Source organism: Salvelinus alpinus, chromosome 32 (genome assembly GCF_045679555.1).
Source record: "Salvelinus alpinus chromosome 32, SLU_Salpinus.1, whole genome shotgun sequence".
NCBI lineage: Eukaryota > Metazoa > Chordata > Actinopteri > Salmoniformes > Salmonidae > Salvelinus > Salvelinus alpinus.
The window spans coordinates 29,458,568-29,479,334 of NC_092117.1; the positions used below are offsets into that span (position 1 = coordinate 29,458,568).

Below are 20,767 nucleotides of genomic sequence, written 5' to 3' on the forward strand. Positions count from 1 at the left end.
ATAACCAAATGAATAACAGACCCCTCCCCTTCTCATTAGGTAATTACTTTGTAATTACATCTAACCATGTCAATACCAAGTGAATAACAGACTTCCCCTCTTCTCTCCCCTCCCCTCTCCCCTTCCTCCACCACCGGTTAAACACAGCACATGATTCATCATGTAGTCTGGGTGATGTATTATTTTCATGTACAGAGGAAACGCAATATCCTGTTCAAGCACTGGGCTTAATACCACAAGGAGTCAGGGTGGCCCCTCGACTTGTACAGGGCTCTGAGTGCCCCTGAAACTATAGACCTGAGGGGCTCTCTGAGACTATGATATATGAGCTGTCTGTCTGTCTGTCTGTCTGTCTGTCTGTCTGTCTGTCTGTCTGTCTGTCTGTCTGTCTGTCTGTCTGTCTGTGGCTCTGACTGTTAAGGCTGGAGAAAAGCCTGGTGTAATGAGGTGTCTGTAGTAAAAGCATATGGGAGGGAATGGTTCTCGTTGTAGCTACCTATCTATAAAGGGCAGTTGTTACTGGTTACCAAACCTTCTTTCAAGCCAGTGTTCGAGTGTATGTTTTTCCTGTGGCATTGCATGTCAATTCCATGTACCACAACTAGAGACCTATGGCACCCTTTTGCTAAAATGTTCTTATTGGCATCAAGTTATTTGGCTATTCAAAGAAGTAACCCAGAGCAACGCAGTCTAGTGAGAGAGGAAAGAGGTGCCCTCATTTAAAAGACCTAGCCCTCAACAAAAGTTGCTTTCAAACCTGGCTCTATGAGCTATCCCGTGTGCTTTTCTGACGTATGAAGCATTTATAAGAAAAACCTTGAACAGGAACCTTGTAGCTGGTCTGATTCCAAACCCTAACCTGCTACTACTGATGTATACTGAACAAACAATATCTGTCTTGTGTTTTCTGTGAGCAAGGGCATTTGCACATATTTTTTCTTGCATAAAGTCTTACATTCACGATATCATTATGGAGCCTACAAAATGAAATGGCTAGGCCTGTCTAATTTCTACATACCAACTAAAAACTGTTGGATATTGACTTCAGAAAAGCCCCTTGCTTGGCCCATGTGTATTTCAATGTCATCCAGAATATAATTTTGATACCAGCCCTATTTAAATAGACATAGTCTACATGTGTTATTATGTAATACGTGTTAAATAATTAAATGGTTTATTATATACAACATGGCAAGTTTAATTGGGTTTGAGTGCTGTTGGCATATAAGAATAGCCACGCATTATACGCACATTGTTATGCTTGAATGGCAATGTGACCGTATTAGGCCTATAGGTAACAGTTGAGATTCACAACTGTCTGTCAGGTTCCAGTTGAATGGCTATTCAATAGGGATAGTGATATAGTCAATCCTTGGGACGTCCTTGCCCCTAAACCCTACCCTAACCCTTACTTTAACCATTTTAACTTCAATGAGGTAGGGATGTCCCAACTCCCAAGGATCCTGGATAGCAAGGGCCTATTCAATAGCCAACCTGAGACTCATTTTATTGTCCCTGTCCATTGGCGATTTTAGCATGTACATCTTGGTGGGGAAAAAATAAAAAGTGGGATGCATGCCACAGCACAAAATAATACATGATTTGCACTATAACGGTGACAAACTGTTAGGGCCTACATAAAGCTGTCCCAACAGCAGAGTCCCAACATCTTACCACTGCTACAGCTGGCTATCAGCGGAGCCTTGTCCTGCAGCGAAACACTTCATTCAGCGTCATTTACTGCCTTTTAAAAAAACATAGCTGATATGGCTGACTTGCTTAAACTAATGTGGTTTCTACTGACAATTGAGATGTACAAACTATGGCATAAGGGGCCGACCGGCGGATAAGAGGAAATCTGTAATTTCGATTAAGACATTAATGAGCAAGCTAGGACGGACGTAGTCAATATATCTATTTGTTCAGCACTTTTGAAATGTACAGCGACAGAATTCAGAACATGGGCCGTTCTTACAGTGTTCTCCCTGTACACAAGTCAGAACTTTAGGATAAATAAAGGGGGCATATAAGCAGACAATGAAAGCTCTTACAATATTCGATAATTACATTTCTCTAGGCTTCATGTGCACCACCAAGTCAGAACAGTAGGCCATATTAAGAGGGGTAAATAGACAATATTATTAGGGTGACGCACATGGGCTACTAACAGCTTACACAACATACACTTAGTATTACTTTCTTAGCTATGGTATACATATCTCCCTGGCATATTACATAATTTATGCATACATTTTTGGACTCACCTTGTTGTGCTGTGCTCACTTGAACAGGAAGTTGGCCCCGCGGTACTTCGTGGCCAAATTTTGTCATCATAGTCTGGCATTCTTTGGATTTATGGTGCTTTCAAAACAACTGGGAACTCAGAAAAAAACGGTTGAATCATGATGACGTCATTGATCTTCAGGTCGTAGCTCTAGAAAGAGGCCGAATTTACAATTTCGAGTTGGATGACCGTTCAAAACGTCCCAGTTGTCTTGATCTCACTGAAGTCAGATTTTGCAGTTCCAAGTTAAGATGTTTTGAGCACGGCACAAATCATGCTTCATTGACAGCATGGCCAATGTTGAATGTTTATAATTTTAAACTTGGAAAATAGCCCCTTAATCCCAGAGTTGGGACCACACAGCCACTCCACTATATAGCAGGCTAGTGATTGCTTTGCTTGCAGTTAGCCACTGTCACTGATTCCTTCCAAACCACTCATTGTTGAATTTGCGATTTCTAACTTGTTATGTAATGTTTATGTCCAATGGCCGATGAGCACCGATACGTTTTATCTATAATTTCTCTTCATTATTTATCTTCATATGACAAGGATTAAAAAGGATTTGCCAGTATATTGTCCACATGATTCATGATGATGACTGCTAGCTAAGATTTTGAAAGTATGATGTCCAATCAAAGCTACTGTAGATATGTGATTTGAAGTCATTTTATCTGTGGACAGTGACCTTGAGCCTTCTTGGATGGGCACTTCTAATGTAACTCTATGGCAGCAACCAAGGGTCTAGAATTTTCTAGCTCTACCCGTAGACTTGGCGGTGACGTAGTGTCCCCATGAGTGACAGAACACTGAGCCAATCACAGCGCAACGCTCCGTATTTTCTGCTGGCTTGCCCTACGACCACAGAAAGCACTGAGCTAGACTGAAACACCTGCATTTTGGAGCTGCCTTACTCAAGAAAACAAAAAAGAGACCATGTTTGTATGCGGCTTTATTAATTCAGTGATATATATATCTTTTTTACATTGTTTGCAAACTGATATGTGACACCTATTAATGCCAAAATATTAATGCTAAATATGTGGGGCCTGCCTTGAATGACGGGTCGCCACTGGCCCTGTCACAACTAGCTGATTATCAGCATCCCTCCGCCTCCTCTGCCAGTGTCACCACTGGTTACCTTGGAAGCAGGAGAAACTCTCCCAGTCTGCGCTCTGCTAAATTACAGGCACAGCTCACAGCCACTGTCGGAATGTTTTACAAATTCTAGCGTTCCAATGAGAGTATGGGGGAATAGCATCACTTTACGAGTTGGAAGAAGAGCTTCAATTTTTGATAGTGTCTGTAGCATGATATTTCTCACCTGGAATCGCGCAAATCCGACATAACGAAAATGTCACAACAACGGGTCGTCCAACTGTCGACCGCCTCCCTCGCGCTGGTCTTCGGCAAGGACGAGGAGAGCTCGAGAGCCACGGGTGGAGAGAAATACAAGGCTGCAAGCGGGCAGGAGATTTTTGCCGATTTTAAAGCGCAAAATCTGCGCAGTTTTTGGAATAAAAGACTTGTGAAAGCTATAGCTGAAGTTTACTTTCAAGGATGGATGGAGAATTTGGTGTTGTTCGTCCATGGGAATGCCAACAACCTAGAGGTGCTGAGGGAAGCTTGGATGCGCCGAGCGCTGAGGTCACCCAAAGGGTTTGTCATCAAAGCAGTAGGTATGTACACGAATGATTATTCTAACGTCACTATTTATAGTTGTTTTAATGTGTTTCTTTTATTGACATGTCTGAGAAAACATGCTGCCGGTGCAACAATAAAAAATGGAATGCCCATTGCCATCTTGGCGCACAATAAATTAGGATTTTATTTAATGAGAAAATTATCTAACCTCATAGTGGGTTTAAGTATTGTTAAGTATGGACTTGAGTCCCCATTCACCAGAATTTCTAGGGACTCTTTGGGAAATGCTTTGTTTACACAGCACTTAGCAGCTTCGAGAGAGAAAATGTGTAAGATAATGAAAATAAAAGCCTGAGAAAATGTCAATGACATGTGATCTGATCCTGTCTTCGGGTCAGCCTTTTTTTCTTGCCATGTTCCTGAAGAATTTATACTTAAAAAAAAAAAGCTTATTGCATTGGACACTTGAAGAGCAACATTGAGATTGAGCATGTATTGCTCATAGTCCCTGTAGAAAAGATAGCCTAAGGTCATTTTATTATATTCTATATTATATGATGCAGTTAGGCTATTGGTCCTCAATACTGTATTTAGATGTATATTACTCAGTAGGTCTATTAACATGATAAGAAATAGGCCTGGCCTACCATATCATTTGTTTGTGATATAACATTATCCAACAAAAAGAGAATGTTGTCTTCAGTGCTAGAGGATGTTCAAGTCTAGGTCTACTATACCCTGCCTGTTTCATTCATGTGGTGATTGGTGTAGAAGTCAAAGCTTTGAAATGCAGGCCTTGGTAAACTATCTATTGGCTCTGTCACAAAGCTTCAGAGGCGATGTCCAATAAACATTGGCTTGCTCAAACATTTGCCTGGTGGTCTTACACATATTTTTGACTGTGTTGACACGTTCTGTCTGTTTGGCAAAGCCTGTTTACAAACCTCTGTACAACCACAATTAGACCTCTCTCTTCTTCTTCTGCTCAATTCATTTCAAAGGGGCTTTATTGGCATGGGAAACACATGTTTACATTGCCAAAGCAATCGAAATAGATAATAAACAAAAGTGAAATAAACATTCAGAAATGAACAGTAAACATTACACTCACAAAAGTTTCAAAAGAATAAAGACATTTCAAATGTCATATTATGGCTATATACAGTGTTGTAATAATAAGTACAAAAGAGAAAATAAATAAACAAATATGGGTTGTATTTACAATGGTGTTTGTTCATCCCTGGTTGCCCTTTTCTTGTGGCAACGGGTCACAAATATTGCTGCTGTGATGGCACACTGTGGTATTTCACCCAATAGATATGGAAGTTTATCAAAATTGGATTTGTTTTCGAATTCTTTGTGAGACTGTGTGATCTGAGGGAAATATGTGTCTCTAATATGGTCATAGATTTGGCAGGAGATCAGGAAGTGCAGCTCAGTCTCCACCTCATTTTGTAGACAGTGTGCACATTGGTGTAAAAACTAACTAGGTAGCCAAATTAAATGAACAACAGGTGTTGAAATCTAATTTTGTACTTATTTGCAATTTGTCAATATTCAAAAAGCCTTTATATGTCCTTTTCAGGCAGCTATATTGTGCATGGTGTTTTGAACATCCATACCGTATCTATGACAACATGATCTCATGGCTTGTACAATGTCAGAGAAGACTGGTTCTAGTAGGTGTAAATGACAGCTCTGTGTGGATTTTACACCTAATTATGGTAAGCTCAGAAGATACTAGAGAGAGAGAGAGAGAGAGAGAGAAAACATATGTTTCCCATGCCAATAAAGCCCTTGAATTGAATTGAGAGATTTGAAACAAGGTTTATGCAGCATGCAGGTCCAAAACAGACACCCACACACAAAAGTATAGTCACTTTCAATACAGCCTGCTTTGTTGGCCTTGGACACATGGTCAGGAGGCATGTCACAGGTCAGCAGTGTGTGTGTGCTTCAGAGCTGTTCCCCATTTCAGTCTGTATGTCAAGGTGCACTGTGTGGAGAGAGGTAGAGGACAGGAATTAGAGGAAAAGGGAGAGAACCACACAAGGGGAGATGGAGGGAGAGGTAGAGAGGGAAGAAGGGAGGGGAAGGGAATGAGGGAGAAGTGGAGAGGGAAGGGAAGGAGGGAAAGGTGGAGAAGGAATGAGAGAAGGGTAGGGTAGGGTAGGGAGAGGGAAGGGTATGGAGGAGTGACAGAGAGGTGGAGAGGAAAGGACAGAGGTGAAGGTGAGAGGGAAGGACGGAGGTCGTGGGGAGGGAGGGGGGAGGTGGAGAGGGAAGGGAAGGAGGGGAGAGGTAGAAATTGATATGCCGAACTGTCAGAGAGAGAGAGAGAGAGAGAGAGAGAGAGAGAGAGAGATATGACATTTGAAATGTATTTCTTCTTTTGGAACTTTTGTGAGTGTAATGTTTACTGTTCCTTTTTTATTGTTTATTTCACTTTTGTTTATTATCTATTTCACTTGCTTTGGCAATGCAAACATATGTTTCACATGCCAATAAAGCCCCATAAATTGAATTGGGTGGGAGAGAGAGCGAGAGATTCCAGTGTGAGAGGTCAACTCCAGTACCAGGGGGGCCCATTCCCAGAAAGGCATAACAACAGAGCCTGTTCATCCTCCTAGTCTCACAATCCACCCCGTCTCCTCATCATTCCTTCACCCAGTGTCTCCCTCACCTCATCCCCTCCAAACACCCCACCTCCTCAATTCCGTTCCACTGTAACCAGCCACCCCAAGCCCCTTATCTCCTCACCCATTCCTGTTCATCGCCCCCCCCCCCCCCTCACTCTCTTCCTCTCCTCCTCTCTCCCCTCATCCAAAGAGTGTCGGCCCCATGAACCATCAGTCTTCTCCCTCCATTAGCACTGACACAGTGATAATCAGACAGACAGAATGAGGAAACTAACCCAGTCTTATAAATGACTGTGCTCATAGTCTCTATCTATCTCTCAATTCAAAAGGCTTTATTGGCATGGGAAACATATGTTTCCATTGCCAAAGCAACTGAAATTAACAATAAACAAAAGGAAAATGAACAGTAAATGAACAGTAAACATTACACTCATAAAGGTTTTAAAAGACATTTCAAATGTTATATTATTGGCTGTGTAACAGTGTTGTAACAATGTGAAAGTAGTTGAAGTATGAAAGGGAAATAATAAACAGATGGTGTTTGTGCTCCCTGTTTGGGTTCTCTCTCTCTCTCTCTCTCTCTCTCTCTCTCTCTCTCTCTCTCTCTCTCTCTCTCTCTCTCTCTCTCTCTCTCTCCCTCTCCCTCTCCCTCTCCCTCTCCCCCTCTCCCTCTCCCTCTCTCTCTCTCTCTCCCTCTCCCTCTCCCTCTCCCTCTCCCTCTCCCTCTCCCTCTCCCTCTCTCTCTCTCTCTCTCTCTCTCTCTCTCTCTCTCTCTTCTCTCTCTGTCTCTCTGTCTCTCTCTCTGTCTCTCTCTCTTTCATAGATTCAGGCTAGAGGCGTATGAAATCATGAGGTTTTTCTTTCCAAGGGGTACAAAATCTGTAGAGGGTTTTAATAGAGTTGTTGAAGAAAGATTGTTAAAACATTTGAAATTGGATAAGGATGAGATATAGGCTAGTCTGCAGTGTTTGATGCGTTAGAGAACAACACTAGTCTAGATCATTCTGGTGAATGATTGATGTAATCTATATTTATCAGAACAGAACTTTCTGAGAGTGCTGAAGAGTGGCTAGGACTGGTGTTAGCTAGACCTCAGGGATCCTAAACTGTATTAAAGTTAAGATATGAAGTTGTAGGGAAGAAGGTATTTTGAGAGAATGGTGCCAGTACACCATATAAATAGAATATGGTGTAACTATACTGTTAATCAGAGTCTTATGTCTTAATAGCCTTGTCATGGAAGGACAGGGGCGATTTTAGCATGTACATCTTGGTGGGGCAGAAAAATATATGGGATGCATGGCAGCAAAGCCACTACACAACACTAAACAATACATTAATTGCACTATAACGGTGACAAACTGTGCCAACAAACTGTTAGGGCCTACATAAAGCTGTCCCAACAGCAGAGTTCTAACAGCAGTCCCGACACCTTACCACTGCAACACCTGGCTATCAGCGGAGCCTTGTCTGGCAGAGAAACAGTTAATTCAGCCTCATTTACTGCCTTTAAAAAAAACATAGCTGATATGGCTGACTTGCTTAAACAAATGTGATTTCTACTGACAATTGAGATGTACAAACTATGGCATAAGGGGCCGACAAGCGGATAAGAGGCAATCCGTAATTTCGATTAAGACATTAATCAGCGAGCAAGGATGGACGTACTCAATATAACTATTTGTTCAGCACTTTTGAAGTGTACAGTGACAGAATTCAGAACATGGGCCATTCTTACAATGTTCTCCCTGTACACCAAGTCAGAACTTTAGGATAAATAAAGGGGGCATATAAGCAGACAATGAAAGCTCTTACAATATTCGATGATTACATTTCTCAAAAACAGGTTATAGGCCACATGTGCCCCACCAAGTCAGAACAGTAGACGAAATTAAGAGGTAAAAATAGACCAAATTATTAGGGTGAGGCACATGTGATACGATCAGCTTACTACACAACATACCCTTAGTATTACTTTCTTAGCTACAGTATACATATCTCCCTAGCATATTACATCATCTATGTTGCAGCATACAAGACATTTTTGGACTCACCTTGTTGTGCTGTGCTCACTTGAACAGGAAGGGGGTGCGGCAGTCCTTCGTGAGCAAATTGTGTCATCAAACTTTGTCATCAAAGTCTGGCATTCTCTGGATTTGGGCACTCTGAAAAAAACAAGGCTGAATCATGATGACGTCAGTGATCTTCAGGCCGTAGTTCTAGAAAGAGGCCAGAGTTCCGGATTTACAATTCCGAGTTGGATGAAAGTAGCTCGTAGCTCGTTTTTCTCGAGTTCCAAGTTGTCTTGAACTCACTAAAGTCAGATTTTGCAGTTCCGAGTTAACAGTTGTTTTGAGCGAGGCACAAATCATGCTTCATTGACAGCATGGCCAATGTTGAATGTTTCTAATTTTTAACTAGGTAAAGAGATCCTTAATCTTAGACTTGGGACCATATAGCCAGGCTAATGATTGCTTTGCAATGCTTGCTGTTAGCCACTGATTCCTTCCAAACCACTCATTGTTGAATTTACGATTTCCAACTTGTTGTGTAATGTTTATGGCCGGTTAGCACCGATACGTTTTATCTATAATTTCTTTTCATTATTTATCTTCATATGACAAGGATTAAAAAGGATTTGCCATTAGATTGTCGACTTGATTCATGATGATGACTGATAGCTAAGATTTTGAAAGTATGATGTCCAATCAAAGCTACTGTACATATAACATGATTTGACATAATTTTATCTGTGGCCAATGACCTTGAGCCTTCTTGGATGTGCACTTCTAATGTAACTCTATGGCAGCACCCAAGGGGCTTGAAATTTCTAGCTCTACCCTTGGCGGTGAAGTAGTGTCCCCATGAGTGACAGAACACTGAGCCAATCACGGCGCAATGTTCCATATTTTCTGCCGGCTTGCCCTACGGCCACAGAAAGCACTGAGCTAGACTGAAACACCTGCATTTTGGAGCTGCCTTACTCAAGAAAACAAAAAAGAGACCATGTTTGTATGCGGCTTTATTAACTCAGTGATATATATATCTTTTTTACATTGTTTGCAAACTGATATGTGACACCTATTAATGCCAAAATAACATGCAAAACAGGAAAGCCTCCCACCCCAAACATGTGGGGCTCAAAACAGGTGGGGCTCTGTCTGAATGACGGGTCACCACTGTGGAAGGATATAGTTATTGTTCCACTCTTCTCCACAGGTGAAATAGGAGGCTTCCCTCAACCATCAAAATGTCTGTTAGCTGCCTTTGCATAATTGAGAAGGCTAACGTTCATCCTAAATGGCACTCTATTCCCTATAGTGTAGTACTTTTGTTCAGGGCTCATACGTCTCTTGTCAAAAGTAGTGCACTATGTAGGGAATAGGGTGCCATTTGGGATGCACCCTGGCTGTGGATATAGTTCCTGGTATGAGGCTAAGCCAGGCGGAGGGATACGCAGGGTAAAACATTTATGCTGAGCCGCCCTGTGGTGCAATGAGGTATCCTATGTCCTCCTACACAACTGAGCCCTCCTCTTCCACCATCAACAAGAGACTGGATGTTGTCACTGTCAGTGATTTGGTATTGATTTTAAATGTGGAGCTTTCAATTGAAGCATTTGTTTTAATGAAACTCTTCTCAACAAATTAGAATGTGTTCTCAATTTATTATACCTTTTTAAAATAAAAAATAGATAAAGAAAAAAGTAATTGGAGAAATATTGTGTTAGACCTATAACTTGATATGGTGAGAGGGTATACGTGCAACACAACTGTATGCATTGCTTCCAGCTCATTTTTCAAATGCTTCCCTCTTGAATCCTGATCTCAATACAGACAACGTGTTTTCCTCCTTCACATCTTGGAGATGAAGGTGTTTGTATACTTTAAGACATAGGGAGTCTGATTTCATTGGGTTGTTTGGTCCAAGTCTCAGAGCTCAACTAATGGTCGTAACTCTCCCAGATGTTAGCTTATTAGCCATGACATCCCCTCACTGGGACTTACTGGGGTTAAACTGTCCACCTTGTTGTTCTGGTGTGTGTGTGTGAGAGAGAGAGAGAGAGAGAAAGTGTGTGTGCGGTGGGGTGTTAAACGGCCAGCTTGTCATGATCAACTGGCTAAGGTCAAAGGTTGTGACCTCTGGGCTAACTAGCCCCCGCGGGATCACCGGGCTTCACAGGGGTCGTTGTTAAGGCAACCGGCTCACATAATCTCAGCGTCTCCAGGTGTTCCATCCTTACACTTCTGTGTGTGTGCTTTATTTCTAGGTGTTCCTTATATACTAAAGAAGCGCTCTGTGTCTCTGCACAAGCTTTGTTTCTAGGTGTTTTTCGCACACAGAGGAGGCCCAGTTCAGCCACCATAAATGCCTTTAGCAGAGCACTCTCTCTCTCTCATTAGTACAGTGCAGAGGGAGTGTTCCTGAGTGGAGATGAGGGGTGATGAGCTCCAAACTACATGTTATTTCAAGTGGCAGGGGCTGTGCATTCAACACAGCATGCAACATAAGACCAGTCGTGCTTACACGGAACCCAAACCGGCTGCGCGCGTGCGCTATCGTGCATACATTTATTTTGCCTCCCCACACCAAAAGCGATCACTACACGCAGGTTAAAATATCAAAACAAACTCTGAACCGATGACATTAATTTGGGGACAGATCGAAAAACATTAAACATGTATGGCAATTTAGCTAGTTAGCTTGCACTTGCTAGCTAACGTTAATTTGACCTATTTAGCTAGCTTGCTGTTGCTAGCTAATTTGTCCTGGGATATAAACATTGAGTTGTTTTTTTACCTGAAATGCACAAGGACCTCTACTCCGACAATTAATCCACACATAAAACGGCCAACCGAATCGTTTCTAGTCATCTCTCCTCCTTCCAAGCTTTTTCATCGTTTAATTTATATGGTGATCGCATCTAAACTTTCATTGTATTACCACAACTACCGGCAAAACAGTTCGTCTTTCAATCACCCACGTGGGTATAACCAATGAGGAGATGGCACGTGGGTACCTGCTTCTATAAACCAATGAGGAGATGGGAGAGGCAGGACTTGCAGCGCGATCTGCATCAGAAATAGGAATGAGTTCTATTTTAGCCCTTGGCGTCGCAGACGCTTGTTGGCGCGCGCGAGCAGTGTGGGTGAAATAATTGAATAACCAGTCCAGTGTGACCGTATATGGATGCTGTTTGACATTTGAACCCAGAGGCACCCTGAGGTTTGTATGACTGGATCTATGTCGACCTGGATCTGATTCCCACCAATAACACCAGAGGAATGTTTTTTAGAGGTAACCAAACACACTGTCTGTCTATCTGTGTCAAATCAAATCAAATTTTATTGGTCACATACACATGGTTAGCAGGTGTTATTGCGAGTGTAGCAAAATGCTAATGCTTCTAGATCTGACAGTGCAGCAGTATCTAACAATTTCACAACAAAACCTAATATCTAACAAATTCCACAACAAAACCTAATACACACAATCTAGTAAAGGAATGGGATAAGAATATATACAGTTGAAGTCGGAAGTTTACATACACCTTAGCCAAATACATTTAAACTCAGTTTTTCACAATTCCTGACATTTAGTCCCAGTACAAATTCCCTCAGGTCAGTTAGGATCACCACTTTATTTTAAGAATGTGAAATGTCAGAATAATAGTAGAGAAAATGATTTATTTCAGCTTTTATTTATTTCATCACATTCCCAGTGGGTCAGAAGTTTACATACACTCAATTAGTATTTGGTAGCATTGCCTTTAAATTGTTTAACTTGGTTCAAACATTTCGGGTAGCCTTCCACAAGCTTCCCACAATAAATTGGGTGAATTTTGGCCCATTCCTCCTGCCAGAGCTGGTGTAACAGAGTCAGGTTTGTAGGCCTCCTTGTTCGCACACACTTTTTCAGTTATGCTCACACATTTTCTATAGGATTGAGGTAAGGGCTTTGTGATGGCCACTCCAATACCTTGACTTTGTTGTCCTTAGGCCATGTTGCCACAACTTTGGAAGTATGCTTGGGGTCATTGTCCATTTGGAAGACCCATTTGCGACCAAGCTTTAACTTCCTGACTGATGTCTTGAGATGTTGCTTCAATATATCCACATAATTTTCCTTTCTCATGATGCCATCTATTTTGCTTAGTGCACCAGTCCCTCCTGCAGCAATGCACTCCCACAACATGATTCTGCCACCCCCGTTCTTCACGGTTGGGATGGTGTTCTTCAGCTTGCAAGCATCCCCCTTTTTCCTCCGAACATAATGATGGTCATTATGGCCAAACAGTTGTATTTTTGTTTCATCAGACCAGAGGACATTTCTCAAAAAAGTATGATATTTGTCCTCATGTGCAGTTGCAAAAGGTAGTCTGGCTTTTTTATGGCGGTTTTGGAGCAGTGGCTTCTTCCTTACTGAGCGGCCTTTCAGGTTATGTCGATATAGGACTCGTTTTACTGTGAATATAGATACTTTTGTACCTGTTTCCTTCACAAGGTCCTTTGCTCTTGTTCTGGGATTGATTTGCACTTTTCGCACCAAAGTACGTTCATCTCTAGGTGTTTATACTTGCTTACTATTGTTTGTACAGATGAGCGTGGTACCTTCAGGCATTTGGAAATTGCTCCCAAGGATGAACCAGACTTTTGGAGGTCAACAATTTTTTTCCTGAGGTCTTGGCTGATTTCTTTTGATTTTCCCGTGATGTCAAGCAATGAGGCACTTAGTTTGAAGGTAGGCCTTGAAATACATCCACAGGTACACCTCCAAATGACTCAAATTATGTCAATTAGCCTATCAGAAGCTTCTAAAGCCATGACATAAGTTTCTGGAATTTTCCAAGCTGTTTAAACGTCTTATGGCTGCATTCCCGTTAACGGGATGATATGACAACAGCCAGTGAAAGTGCAGGGCGCCAAATTCAAACAACAGAAATCTCATAATTAAAATTCCTCAAACATACATGTATCTTATACCATTTTAAAGGTAATCTTGTTGTTAATCCCACCAAAGTGTCCGATTTTAAATAGGCTTTTCAGCGAAAGCACCACAAACGATTATGTTAGGTCACCGCAAAATCACAGACAAACACAGTCATTTTTCCAGCCAAAGACAGGAGTCACAAAAAGCAGAAATAGAGATAAAATTAATCACTAACCTTTGATGATCTTCATCAGATGACACTCATAGGACTTCATGTTACACAATACATATATGTTTTGTTCGATAAAGTTAATATTTATATCCAAAAACCTCAGTTTACATTGGCGCCATGTTCAGAAATGCCTCCAAAATATCCGGAGAAATTTTAGAAAGCCACGTCAAATAACATAAATACTCATCATAAACTTTGATGAAAGATACATGTTTTACATAGAATTAAAGATACACTTGTTCTTAATGCAACCGCTGTGTCAGATTTCAAAAATCTTTACGGCAAAAGCACAATATTCAATAATCTGAGAACAGCGTTCAGCCACAAAAGCAAGCCATACAGTTACCCGCCAAATTGTGCAGTCAACAAAACTCATAAAAAGCATTATTAATCTTCACTTACCTTTGCTGATCTTCGCCGGAATGCACTCCCAGGACTCCCACTTCCACAAGAAATGTTTGTTTTGTTCGGTAATGTCCATCATTTATGTCCAAATAGCTATTTTTGTCAGCTTGTTTGGTAAACAAATCCAACATCAGGAAGCGCATTCACTAAAAGCAGACGAAATGTCCAAAAATTCCGTAATAGTCAGTAGAAACATGTCAAACGATGTATTGAATCAATCTTTAGAATGTTTTTAACATAAATCTTGAATAACGTTCCAACCGGAGAATTACATTGACTTCAGATGTGCGATGGAACAGAGCTCCCTCTCATGTGAACGTGCATGGTCAGAGCATGGTCAGGTCATGGTAGACCTGACTATTTCCTGTCTCCTTCGGCCCCACTTCACAGTAGAGGCATCAGACAAGGTTCTACAGACTGTTGACATCTAGTGGAAGCTGTAGGAAGTGCAAACTCATTCATATCCTGTGTTGAAAATCTATCAACCTCAGAATTCCCACTTCCTGTTTGGATTTTTTCTCAGGTTTTTGCCTGCAATATGATCATTCAAACAGTTTTAGAAACTTCAGAGTGTTTTCTATCCAATACGAATAATAATATGCATATATTAGCAACTGGGACTGAGGAGCAGGCAGTTTACTATGGGCACCTCTGTGCACCTTTCATCCAAGCTACTCAATACTGCCCCTGCAGCCATAAGAAGTTAAAGGCACAGTAAACTTAGTGAATGTAAACTTCTGACCCACTGGAATTGTGATACAGTGAATTATAAGTGAAATAATCTGTCTGTAAACAATTGTTGGAAAAATTACTGTCATGCACAAAGTAGATGTCCTAACTGACTTGCTAAAACTATAGTTTGTTAACAAGAAATTTGTGGAGTGGTTGAGAAACGGGTTTTAATGACTCCAACCTAAGTGTATGTAAACTTCCGACTTCAACTGTAAGTATAAAATATATGGATGAGCAGTGACAGAGCGGCTAAAATGCAATAGATAGTAAAGAATAGATAGTGAAGGATACAGTATACATTATATACACCTGAGATGAGTAATGATAAAGTTAATTAAACATTCTTAAAGTGGCATTATTAAAGTGACTAGTGTTCCATTTATTAAAGTGGCCAATGATATCAAGTCTGTAGGTAGGCAGCCGCCTCTCTGTGCTGGTGGTGGCTGTTTAACAATCTGATGGCCTTGATAGAAGCTGTTTTTCAATCTTTCTGTCCCCGCTTTGATGCACCTGTACTGGCCTCGCCTTCTGGATGATAGCGGTGTGAACAGGCAGTGGCTCGGTTTGTTGTTGTCCTTGAGGATCTTTTTTGCCTTCCTGTGTAATTGTGTGTTGGAGGTGTCCTGGAGGGCGGGTAGTTTGCCCCCGATGATGCGCTGTGCAGACCGCACCACCCTCTGGAGAGCCTTGCGGTTGTGGACTGTGCAGTTGCCGTACCAGGCGGTGAGACAGCCCGACAGGATGCTCTCAATTGTGCACCTGTAAAAGTTAGTGCGGGTTTTCGGTGACAAGCCACATTTTTTCAGCCTCCTGAAGTTGAAGAGATTCCTCTTGTCCAGATGGGATAGGGCAGTGTGCAGTGCGATGGTGATTGCATCGTCTGTGGACCTATTGGGGCGGTAAGCAAATTGAAGTGGGTCTAGGGTGACAGGTAGGGTGGAGGTGATATGATCCTTGACTAGTCTCTCAAAGCACTTCATGATGACAGTAGTGAGTGCTATGGGACGATAGTAATTTATTTCAGTTACATTAGCTTTCTTGGGAACAGGAACAATGGTGACCATCTTGAAGCATGTGGGGACAGCAGACTGGGATAGGGATTGATTGAATATGTCCGTAAACATGTCCGTCTGTCTGTGTCTGTCTCTCTCTCTCTATCTGACTTCATCTCAGTCCTGGTCATGGAGACCCATAGTGTGAGAAATGGAGAAAGGAAACAGTATGTGTGCGTGACAGTGTGTGTGGTGTCTTGATAGCTATTTCCTCAGTTGCTTGTTATTAGTCCAGAGAGGAGACAACCTCGCCCTCCATTCTCTAACATGACCTCTCGCTGTGAGACTCTCTAACTGTGTGTGCATGCTTCTGTCTTTGTCCCTGATCGTTTGTTAGCTACATCCTCTACATCCTCCCCCATTCAGCAGGAAACTCTCCCTAGGTGAGAATCACACAGACTGGCCCATTTATTGACCTGTAGAGTTTACACACAGCACTGGATCACAGCCAACAATATCACATCAACCAGCACCCCTCAGCTTATTCACACTGGCAGGTGTGTGGGTGTGTGCATGTGTGCGTAAGAGTGTGTATGCGTGCGTGTGCATACCTGTGTTAATGCGTGTGTGTGTGTCGACTGCTTTTATTCGATTTTAACATTATTCTCACTGCTGTTCAGAGATGGAGGACAGGTACTGCTATCAACCGATATTCCGCTTATTTTTCATTTTTTAAACAACTAATTGACCGACGTCGGTTCAATTATTTGAATTCCATTTAGTTGTTTTCTGTGAGCTCAATGTGCAGTTTCTCTAGAGATAAATCAGATCAAGCCCGAACTATGCGGTGTAGTAGGGAGTTGTAGTTTCTCTAGAGATAAATCAGATCAAGCCCGAACTATGCGGTGTAGTAGGGAGTTGTAGTTTCTCTAGAGATAAATCAGATCAAGCCCGAACTATGCGGTGTAGTAGGGAGTTGTAGTTTCTCTAGAGATAAATCAGATCAAGCCCGAACTATGCGGTGTAGTAGGGAGTTGTTTCCAACAGGCCGATATTCTACATTTTTTTAGTGTCAAACATGGTATTAACTACAATGACCATAATCCATTACGTGCCTACTTGTCCGGTCTGTGTGTTTCTATTACGCCTGCTATGTTGAGTTAGTGTGGAGCAGACACTGAGTGGGACAGAAGAGACAGAAAATAGATGTAGAGGGCAGTTGCTTCGCGAGGTATCTCTACCTGAAAATATATGATCTAAGTGATTAGAGGTTGGTATTCAGCAGTCATAAAAGTATGTCTTATTTACTTTGAAGAACTACTAAAATATTGATTTTGTCAGGCAGCAGCTCTATAGAGATGAGATGATGACTTGGAATGAAATAATAATAATAATAATAAAGTCAAAAAACAAATTAAATGTACACAACAACTGAAATATTTTATTAAAGTTAAGCAATGTGAATAAATTATGGTTAATAAGTAGGGATGCACAATATGTCGGTAAGCATATCGGAATCGCACCAATATTAGCTAATAATGCCAACATCGGCATCGGCCTGATGTCTAGTTTAACCCCAATGTACAAAACCGATGTCAAAGCTGACGTGCATACCTATATAACGTAGGTAGATGACGTAATGACATCATGAAAAGTATTGCGCTACACGTGCACCACAGCATTCCTAACCTAGCTCACAATGTCTGCTGTGCGGATCTATTTGGAAGTTTCAAAGGAAGATAACAAAAAGGTCATATGCAACGTTTGTGTTGCTATTATTTCCCGAGGAGGGGAGAAAGTGAAATCTTTCAATACCACAAACCTAATGACTCATTTGAAAGTGCATCACCCCCAGACGTTCAGCGACTACTTAGAACAAAAGCAGAAAAAAACTAAGCGCACACTTCCAACAACTAAACAAGTTCAAGTCCAGCAGTCATTTGAAAGAGTAAGAACATTTCAGTGAGACAATCAAAGGTGAAATCCATTAATGCCAAGATAATGGAATTCATTGCCCTTGACAATCAACCGTTCTCTGTCGTGGATGATGTTGGCTTTCGCCGACTGGTCGAGCACCTCGAGCCCCGGTACACACTACCAAGTAGGCACTCTTTTTCAGATGTTGTGCTACCGGAGTTACACAGTATTGTTGAAACGCACATCCATGAGCTACTTGCTATGGGCGTCACTGCTTGTAGCTTCACGGCTGACATTTGGACCAGCGATGTCAGCCCCATGAGCATGCTGAGTCTGACAGCACAGTGGGTTGACGAGGATTTTGTACTGAGGAAAGCCGTATTGCATGTTCAAGAATGTGCTGGTTCTCATACCGCTGCTGCCATTTCAATGGGATTTGAGAACATGTTTTAAACTTGGAAACATGAACACACTAGCTAGCTCCATTCGAACAACTGACTGGAGAAATAAGCTCATCAACTGCGTCTGAGGCAGACGTGATACCCTCTGTCATGGCATTGAAACGCCTGCTCAACAAAACTGCCGACAGACCGTGGGGTTAAAACTTGCAAAAGTACTCTACTAGAGGCTGTGAACAAGCGATTCGGTGGCATTCTCTCTGAGCATCTTTACTGTGTCGCCACCATGCTTGATGCTAGGTACAAGGACTGCTACTCGATGCTGACAAGAAACAGGGTTTACATGAAATGTTAAAGACACAGCTGGACAAGATGAAAACGGACAAAGTGACGGTGCGCACCGAAGAAGAGGACCCACGACAGAAGAGGCCATGGACCGACAGAGCTGAAACTTCACTGCTTGGCATGTACTGTATGATGAAATCCTGGTTGAGAATGAAACGACTGAACAAATGAACAATGAAACAGCACAGCAAGTAAGTGAAATAAATAGATTTTGATTATGTTTTACTGGTAATGGGGACATACGTATATGCCAACAAAATAACTTGTTGGTCAGTGTGTGTGTGTTTCAACTATTTAACTGTACTAGAATGCTTAAAAGGCTGCTAAAATGTTAAATATTGGTTATCTGTATCAGGTTTTTTGTCAAGGAAAATATCGGATATCGGTATCGGCCAAAAATGTCATATTGGTGCATCTGTATTGATTAGTGATAAGCAGATGCACATAATGCATTGTGCATTTAATGTAAAAAAAAAACATAAAAATAGAAACCGTTATTATTTTTTAATAATCGACCCGAAACCAAACCGACCTCAAAAAGCACGAATCACTCAGCACTAAAGACAGGTCCTCAGGTGATGTAATATTGCAGTATTTCTGGTATTATTGAAGCGTCAACTTCCTGATGGGAGTCTTAGCTTCATAAAACACTGATCACAGAGATAAAAACACAGCTTGGTATTATCAGATTATGAATTAAGAATTTATTGAAAAATACCGTTTTTTGTCTTTGGTTCTGATGGCTCAGTTGGTTGGAGCATTAGAGGGCTGTCTGCTAGCCTACATATACACACATTAACAAGACCAGGCATCTGCCGTAGCTCACGTTGGGTTAGACTAGAGAGGAAATGGGTTTCATCTGGGCTCAATGACCCATCCGCCAACCTAGCTCACTTGATTAGAGGGGGTGGGAGTACTGTAAACCATCCATCTCTCCCAGGGGTAAGGTTAGGACTGTGTGTGTGTGTGCATGCATACATGCGTTTATGTTTGTGTGTGTGTCTGCGTGCCTGTTTGTGCGAGCATGATCGTGTATGTGTGCGCAAGCGTGTGTGGTGTGAGTGAATGCATGCGTTTGTGTGCGTGTGAACCATTACTCATTCTCAGTGGGGTTAAGGCTCTTTGGATGGAGCGTGCTGGAAACACATGGAACTTCGACACTTCCCAGGGAAGGGAAGACTTGTGCATTCCTCAGTGCTTGGTGGTCACTAGGAGGCCATGCTAGAGAGAACAGAGGCACTGTGCTTTAGAACCATAATATGCCATTTTAACGACTAGGCCTAACCCATGCTCCACCCCTTATCATATCGCATAATAGCTTGTAAACAAATGCCAACCTTCCTCCCACTATTTAATTCTGAAAACGTCAGAATGTAGTCAAAATGTTTTTATCTGCTACCTGCCTCCATGGTCAGTGGATCAGAGTGATGAGGTATCTAAACGTTGTCTGAGTATCGGGATATAGTTTCCTCTCTCTTATAGTTTCCGCTCAACCAGCTTCACTTGGAATGCTTTTCCAACAGTCTTGAAGGAGTTCCCACATGCTGAGCACTTGTTGGCTGCTTTTCCTTCACTCTGCGGTCCAACTCATCCCAAACTATCTCATTTGGGTTGAGGTTGGGTAATTGTGGAGGCCAGGTCATCTGATGCAGCACTCCATCACTCTCCTTCTTGGTCAAATAGCCCTTATACAGCCTGGAGGAGTGTTGGGTCATTGTCCTGTTGAAAAACAAATGATAGTCCCACTAAGCGCCAACCAGATGGGATGGCGTATCGCTGCAGAATGCTGTGGTAGCCATGCTGTTTAAGTGTGCCTTGAATTCTAAATAAATCACAGACGGTGTCAGCAGCAAAGCACCCCCACACCATCATACCTCCTCATCCATGCATCACGGTGGGAACCACACATGCGGAGATCATCCGTTCACCTAGTCTGTGTCTCACAAAGATACGGCGGTTGGAACCAAAAATCTCACATTTGGACTCATCAGACCAAAGGACAGATTTCCACCGGTCTAATGTCTATTGCTCGTGTTTTTTGGCCCAAGCAAGTCTCTTCTTATTATTGGTGTCCTTTAGTATTAGTTTCTTTGCAGCAATTCGACCATGAAGGCCTGATTCACGCAGTCGCCTCTGAAAAGTTGATGTTGAATGAGTAGGTGTGTCCAAACTTTTGACTGTTACTGTATATATTTTAACTTATTTTCCTTTATTATTTTCCCCTAACCCTATTACCCGTCCCCTAATTG

At 41.9% G+C, this 20,767-nt stretch overlaps 1 protein-coding gene across 1 annotated transcript in view; it reads left to right on the top strand.

The window, feature by feature from the left end:
* The first annotated feature begins 3,500 nt into the window (after window positions 1-3,500).
* Window positions 3,501-20,767, top strand: part of LOC139562403 (storkhead-box protein 1-like) — a 58,647-nt gene continuing 41,380 nt past the window's right edge. Inside the window, exon 1 of the mRNA XM_071380103.1 lies at window positions 3,501-3,963. Coding sequence (XP_071236204.1) covers window positions 3,639-3,963 — 325 coding nt within the window. The 5' untranslated portion in view covers window positions 3,501-3,638. The remainder of the gene's footprint in view (window positions 3,964-20,767) is intronic.